The following is a 7,803-nucleotide window of genomic DNA, read 5'->3' on the forward strand; positions in this document are numbered from 1 at the left end:
ACAAATCCAACAAGCTGGTTGTTGTTTTCAGACATGGAGGACAGACAACAGATTTAAAAAAAAATATTTTTATAAGAGTTTCTTTTTTTCAGTACAGGTGACAAAAAGAGAATAAATAACTTAATATCTACAAAGAACTATTAACAATTTTTTTGTACATCATTTACAGTTTTACATGTTTTTATATTAACATTGTTTTACATTTTTTTTTGAAACTTTTTTTCTCTACACAGCACTATTGTGTTCCAAACAACATTCTCTCTGAACAGTTTCAAAACACCATTTTCCCTTCAAGCTACATCCTAAAATTGGCAACTTTAACTTTAAACCAGGGTCTTACGTACACACATCCACAAACACAAACTTGTTAAATGTTTTTATCGGAGCGCTGGTGTTGTTTAAATCTGAAGGAAGACTCAGAACTGTTTGAGCTGATTCAGATCTCTCTCTCCCTGCTGCCGACTGAACACAAGCTCAATATCTGACACATCAGTTTCCCGTCGGACACAAACTCAAACCTCCAGTCTGCCCATTTTAACTATTAAAATGACATTTAAAAAAAAACAAAAGTGCAAATGAAACATTACTACAGAAGATGAGAGCAGCTGCAATTATCTTATCTAAGATTTCGTTTTTTTACCCTGTTATCCAGACAGATCCGTGGGAAACCTACCCAAACTGGACTGTACATAAATTGAATAACAATCTTAAACTATAAATATGAGCACCAAAAATAGCATTACTTGTCATCTTTAGATAATAAGATTGATTATGTCCACTCTCAGCTTCTGTAGGAAAACTCCTCCTCACCCTTAATAAAAACAGTCTTAGATCAATAACAGTCAAGAAACATTCTAATAAACACCACATTTTGGCAAATTATCTTCTTATCAACAACATGAACTGTTCCTGGTCTGAAATTATGTCTCAGCTCTGAGATTTGGTTTTATCAGATTGCAGTGTATGTTAGCTCAGCACCTTCAAGGCCAGCCGCTGCACTGAGTCGACCAAAGTTCATCTAACATCGCTAGTATATCCTTAAAATCTTGGAATGTGACATTTCAACATGCACCGTCTACAAACTCAAATCTACCAGGAAGGGTCAGGACTGTTGAGCTGCCAGTTGTGTGATTCTTTACCACTGGAGCTTATTAAACAATAAATTAAAAGAAGTCGGAGCGGGGATGGCGGCGGAGGTATTAGGCGTTGAGGTGTTGGCGGTGTTTTTGGCGGCGGAGGTGCAGAGGGAAGAAGGGCCCTTCAGCGTCGCTGCCCAGAGAACTGCTGAGAGACTCCTCACCTGAACTCATCACATCCTCACATGAATCCTCACTGTAGACACACAGACATAAAGAGGTTAACACAAACAGGTGATCAAAGGGTTTAATCAGTTTCAGATGGTGTCTGGGTAGGTTTTCTAATGTCTCCGTGTGGAAAAACAACCATCGAAACACTTCGCTGATACCGGACTCCAACGTCTCTTTGTCTTAGTGAATGGTTCCGATGTTTAACCTGTACAATGTGGAAAGAAATAGCCTATGTGTGAATAACAGTAACGATGAGTCTTAGGAGATTTTGCTAAAGGGAAGTTATCGCTATATTGATGTTACAAGTGTGTGATTCCAGTGAATATACATTAAACTGATTAATGAAAGATTGTCATAGATGTTTGGCACAAGTACACATGTACCACTTATGTGAAGCTGGATTCTTCTACACAGCATGTGGCGCTTTTATTTTCCCCTGGCTTTTTTTACATGCAATGCCTCTATGAGCTGAAGGTGAAGCTGCCTCACAGGATCATGGTTAGCTAGGCGCGCTTCAATATGTTGTTTACAGTCACGTGATTCTGATGAATTTCTGATGAAATTTAGCTATCGGAGGCATCAGTTCCTCTGTTTCAGACAGACAGACTGCCGTCACGCGTCAGCTGATCTCATGTTCGAACTTTTGACGGTTAAAGTGTGACTCAGCTGACTGAGCAGGGGATGTGCCGTTCCTTATTTTTCTTTTCACACATTGACTTTCGTTCTCCAGAAGTTCCATGTTACATAATGGTGAGGCACTCTGGCCTCATGTGACGTCACGGAAACGTCTGTGTCAGTGGGACGTGACCTGGGACTCGCACACATCCCATGCAGTGCTATGAGATATGAGAGGCCCCGACAAGCCCAGGCAGTCAGAGGGGCTGGTCTGTGTGTGACGTAATGTTACAACACACCAGAAAATTGTTTGTTGCTGCACAGCTGGTTGCCTCAGAAGTGTTACAGCATACACCCAGTATGCAGCAGAAATGCCCAGCTGATTCAAATTTACCTTCCAGACGCACCTTTTACAGTATCAGTGTGGTGTCGATATACACACTGTAAAACCTGGGGGGGGTGGTGACACACAGGGCGTGTCCGGTTCCTTTTCATTTTAAATGCCTCTGTTGTTGTCATTGTCGTCCGGTGTGTTTGGTGTTTTCTGGCGGATTGTATCTCTAACTGTGAGCTGTCACATGACGTCAGTCCGACATCAGGTTGAAAACAAACGATTGTTCAATTAAGGAACTGAGTGTGGTCTGACGCACTGTGCTCTTAGCTCTGACTGAAGTGTTTTTATTTTATTTAACCTTTTTTTAACCAGGACAGGTCCCGTTGAAATGTCTTTTTTAAAAGGAGACAAAGATTTAAAAAAAACAAGTGACAGAAAGGAAGTTTGTGTAGCATCAAGTATCAAAATCCAGTAGCTTCACAACGTTAGAGGACTCTTACTTTGTCTCATCGCGTTTTGTAGTTATTTTACATTAGATAACTCCTTATTTAATGATTTTGTTTTTGAGCACTTTAAATTTGAGCACTTTTGCTTGTTTTGTTAAAAATTAAATCAAATTGAATTGAAAAATATTATCCCATAGTTACCAGGAACTATCCAGTCACTCTCCGAGGAGCCCCTCCCCTTTGTATTTTATTAATAGTATCCTACTAAGGTGTGTTAAGGGCTCTGACAGTGTTAGAATCTCTTTGTGTTAGGGGTTCTGACCTCTCGCTCTCATCCCAGGAGCCCTCTGGGATGGTGGGCAGCTCGGGGACGCTGCGGTAGGTGTGCAGGTTCTGGGCAGTCCGTCGCGACACAATCCACTGCAGCTTCCTGTGGTTGGGTTTGCTGCATTCAGGGGAGGCGTAGTCCGACAGACACAGAGCCACACGCTCACTCCACAGCAGCAGCTCGCTGTCCGCAATCTGAAAGCAAAACACACAGCAGTTCACTTTAGCCGTCTGGCCCTGCCCTGTTCACTGACATTTGTTTATTTCAAATAACTACTGCAGTGTCTGTTTGGGGCGGGCCGATTGCTTGTAAACTTTGTCTGAGGAAAGTGGCAGCATCTGGAGGCAACACGTTCTAATGCAGCGCAGTGAGGATTCAGATGTTACTTCCCACATCCATCTAATCTACACAAAAACACCTTGAAAAATGTCTGGTGAAATCAGTACAACTGTAATAACGGTGGGGAAATCGGCTTCTTGCCCTCCCTTGTTGTGTAATAAAGTCATATGTGTTTACCTTTAAGTGTCTCTGGATGTGATAGGCAATTTCTGACATGTCCTCTGACTGAATGGCTTCGATCTCCTGCCTTAAGAGAGACAAAGCTAGGACGGACGGCTGGATAGACAAACAGACAGACAGGAAGTGGAGGAATGACAGGGAAGAACAGACAAACATGTAGAGAGAAACAGGTTACCGGAGCCTCAGTGTTGTCAAACTAACAGCAACATAACAAAACTCATTTCTGAGCATCTCATCAGACTGCTGAGCTGCTGTAATCCAGTTGGACCTTTGGCCCCTGCAGTGAATTCCTACCTTTGCTTTAGAGAAGGAGATCCGGCACAGACAGGCTTTGAGCTGAGCCTCCAGCTTCTCAAGATTCAGAGTCTCCTTCCTGATAACACACACACACACACAAACACACGCAGAGTCTGGTTTAGCACTGCAAAAACTGAGCTCTCAAAAAACAAGAAAAAAAGCATTGAAATGGGGGAAATTTTACTTTAAATAAGCAAAGTTATCTGCAAACACAATATTTCACTTGCTACTTAAGGCCAAAAAAACTTGATACAAGTGAAATTATCTAACATAAAAGCCGCCTGGTAAGAAGAAATATCTTGTCAGACAAAAAACAAGTATAGTTTGCCTTCAATTAAGATAATTAATCTTACTGAGATTTTAGTTTTTGCAGTGAGGTGATGTTAGAATAGAAAATAAGACCAATGTAACTACTAACTCATCAAAAGATTAAAGACATTTTGAGGCTGCTAAAACTGAAAACATTGTAATGTTTGAAACTGAAGTGCAGCTGGGCATATTAAAAACAATACACTGTGCCGTGGTTAGTGTTGGTGCCAGTAGCAGCCAACAACAGAACCTTATCAGTGCACTTCGGTCAGTAGCTGAGTCTGCTGATAGTTGACTGCTGCCCTACTTTAAGCTGCTGGGACAGTAAAGCAGCGCTGTGGAGAAGCTCTGGCAATGAAATTATGGGAAAATCTTTGTTTCTACAAAACAATCTGAACTCTGGCATTTTATGTTGACATTCTAAGATGTGAAACAAATCCTGAACTTGCCTCAACAAGGGCTGCGAGCTTGTTATATTAAGAAAAAAACTTGCAGAAGAGAAATCAAAGTTGATTAAATGTTGACTTTGACGGCCTTTCTGTCTACATCGAGTCTATAAGTAGATTTTCATAAAAATGGATGATTTGAAGAATGCAAACTTTAGTTTTAGTTGCACGTCATTTCCTGCGCATGATGGCCTCACCTGTCTGTGGAGTGTGAAAGTGCCAGCTGGTGGTACAAGTGCAGAAAGGTTAAGGCAGTGATGGGTTTGGACTTGAAGTTGAGCTTCTCTGCAACGATCTTCTCCATGCGGCTGAGGTCGGACACGGTGAACCTGCACTGTCCGATGCGGATGAGCTCGTCAGTGGGGGTTAGGTTGCACTCCTCCTCCGTCACTTTGGCTGCCATGTGGAGGCAGCTGAGGCTGATGCAGGACAGGTGCTTCGGCTGGACCTGAGGTGAACGAGGTGAGTAAGAAAAGGTTTGAAAATGACATCACTGAGCAGAACCCAGTTACATAGAGCATTTATCTAAACTGTCTTCAGGCTGCGGTTTTGCTCAAAGCATCACACATTTGTTATTCAGTAAGGAGCTAATTATTGAAGTAGGAAGTAAGTGATTTATTAACACTATTTACAAATGAGGTATGTCTTTTTTGTAGAATTTCAAGCTGAATCCTTTCAAATTAAATCAGATGGTTTAAACTTGTTTACTTCTACATCTGCTGATTAAAATGACACCAGAGAGGTTTCATGCTTTCACAATCTACATAAAGCACCACAACGGGTTACCTGTTACAAAACAAAACAAAAACTAAATTCTCCTATGTCAGGAATGAGCATCCCATACCCTCATCATGGCCAGGAATCTGTCCAGCAGGTTAACAGCCAGGACAAAGGTCTGCGTGGTGTAACCGAAGAAGCTGGTCAGACTCCACAGGTCCTCCACTTTGGCATCTCTGCACTTGGCCGAGATCCGACAGTCATTCTGGAAAACAAAGACACGCTGTGGTGATTGGTGATAACTTACATTTGGGCAGAAAAGTATTGAAGGTGCCTGCTAATCAAAAAGCCCTTCAGACTTGGAACATGATATTATTTTTTTCATTGTATAGACTTAATTAATCAAAAGGTAAATCAAAGATGAAAATAAATAAATAAATAAATAAATTAAACTCCTTAATGTGAGTTGTGGAGAAAGATTTCCCAATTAAAGACTCTACTGTGGATGCTACATTTTAGTGGAATGTGCTCACCTGTGTGGTGGATTCGATGAGGCTCAGTCCCGTCTCTTTAGGGAGATAATAAACCTCCTGCTCATAATTCATCCTCAGCTCCTTCATCAGCTTGAAGGCATCCATCTCTCAGCTGGCACTGGAGCAAGTGATCTGTTTTCACCACAGTAATTTCGCTGCAAAACAGGAAAGCGCCGAGATTCAGCTTCAAAAACTGTAAAGAAATCCCAACTATAATCCACATAATGTTCAGTCTCACGTATATTTATGTGGTGCCTTACAGGACATTTCTTTCTATCCATCTATATATATTATATATATCTTGTGTAACATTAATATATTTGGCTTTTGGACACCTTTCACCGACGTTGCATCATTGTCCTTTGGTTTCACAGATATTTGGAAAATGTGTAATAAGAAATATTTTATATGATAGAAAATATCGATGCTTATCTAATAACTGGACACTGGTCTATTTCGAACAGTGTCCATCATTTTTTGTAGGGAAACTTGTTGTGTAATAATCAGAACGTTGCTGTAAGTTACACCGCTGGCCTACATTTGCTCTCAGCTCTGACAAGGGTCAAGGCTCAGAGCTCAGCAGTGACACTCCGGTGTCAGATTTCCCCCTGGTAAACGCCTTCTCGGTCTTCAGACCGAAAAACAGGTGCTTTCCAAGGTTCAGTCTGTTAACAGATAACCTAAACTAAACAAAAACATTATCCGCGCGGCTGGAAATCCTCAGTTTTAAGTTGTAGTTGATGTTAACCGAGGAAGCTAACAATAACCACAGCTAGCTAACGTTTAAAATCCTCTGGTAGGAGCGGGGGAGGGGCTGCTTTCTTCCATTGCTCAAACGTTAAATGTCTATTAAATTATACTGTACAGCGCAATTATTACTACAGAAACAAATGTTTTGGGATTGTAGCGAAGTATAAATGTATTAAATCGATCGAAAATATGCTTGTGTTGGTTTCTCCCTGGGTTATATATCCGTGGTAAAAAGCTGAGCTTTCAATAGGAGATGGATCCCCGGGACACTAACAACAACACAGAAGAAAAACATCCTTGACTGTGGGAAGAATTTTTTATGTGCAAACTAATGTACATTTGTTATTTTAAATCTTAAAAACCGAGGAAAGAAAAGGAAAACACTCGCTTTAAGTTAAATGTCCCCACTTCCTTACAGAGATTGAAACTAGAAAATACCCTTCAGTAAGTGAAGTTAACGCTAACGTTATCGTTTCAGACGTTCCTGTACGATTCCTGTCGGCATTGTGCGATGGAAAACTATTTGCAGACGAAAAAAGACGGTATTATTAGACAATCACTAGCTTTTGTTCATTAAGATTAGAACTACATTAACGTCCCATTGTTAATCGTCCGCTTTTTTTATTTCTCTCCTCTTTCGACTGAACTGTGTTAGCAGAAAACGCAAATGTACGTTACTTCCGCAAATGCGCGTAGTCTGTGTAATATAAGTAACATTATACTATTTTTAAGATTTTCTGTACCTGTTATTGCAGGTTAAATCCACATATCTGTTGTCTTCTGCTGTAGCGTTTAGTCTGTCCCCTTTCTCCTTTTCTCTTTTGTTGACGTTCATAACGCACACGCCCACATGTGAACGTCACTGGCAACCAGGCAGCAACCAATCAAAAGCTTGAGTTCTAGAATAGCAATCGCCTCCTTTCGTTACGAATTCAAGCCTACACCTAATGCCCTAAACATAGTTTTTTGTTGTCGTTTTGTCTTAATGTCTACCATTATCGTCCAGAACTTGGTACTTGAAATCGAAAATCTATCTTCAACCCACCGATAAATTCCAATGTATTCAAAACATACAGCCCGTCTATCATAGAAGACGAGCCCCCTTTGACTGATGTTTCCGTGACCCAATCAGCGAGCCGCAGTGTGGGACGTTCAAATAGTCCGCCCAAAATGGGACGCTTTGATTGGCTGATGGCTGTACA

At 41.0% G+C, this 7,803-nt stretch overlaps 2 protein-coding genes across 4 annotated transcripts in view; one reads left to right on the forward strand and one right to left on the reverse strand.

The window, feature by feature from the left end:
- The window catches only part of LOC123981564 (pro-neuregulin-3, membrane-bound isoform-like), a 580,451-nt gene that overhangs the window by 72,412 nt on the left and 500,236 nt on the right, over nt 1–7,803 (forward strand). The window lies entirely within an intron of this gene.
- On the reverse strand, nt 53–7,465 carry ccng2 (cyclin G2). Its single transcript, XM_046066478.1, has 8 exons — nt 7,345–7,465; nt 5,852–6,006; nt 5,446–5,583; nt 4,799–5,049; nt 3,844–3,922; nt 3,547–3,645; nt 3,025–3,224; nt 53–1,332 (listed from the first exon to the last, which is right to left on the reverse strand). The coding sequence occupies exons 2-8, from the start codon at nt 5,954–5,956 to the stop codon at nt 1,200–1,202; spliced, it is 1,005 nt and encodes a 334-aa protein (XP_045922434.1). The 5' UTR covers nt 5,957–6,006; nt 7,345–7,465; the 3' UTR covers nt 53–1,199.

Source organism: Micropterus dolomieu, linkage group LG13 (assembly GCF_021292245.1).
Source record: "Micropterus dolomieu isolate WLL.071019.BEF.003 ecotype Adirondacks linkage group LG13, ASM2129224v1, whole genome shotgun sequence".
NCBI classification, from domain to species: Eukaryota; Metazoa; Chordata; class Actinopteri; order Centrarchiformes; family Centrarchidae; genus Micropterus; species Micropterus dolomieu.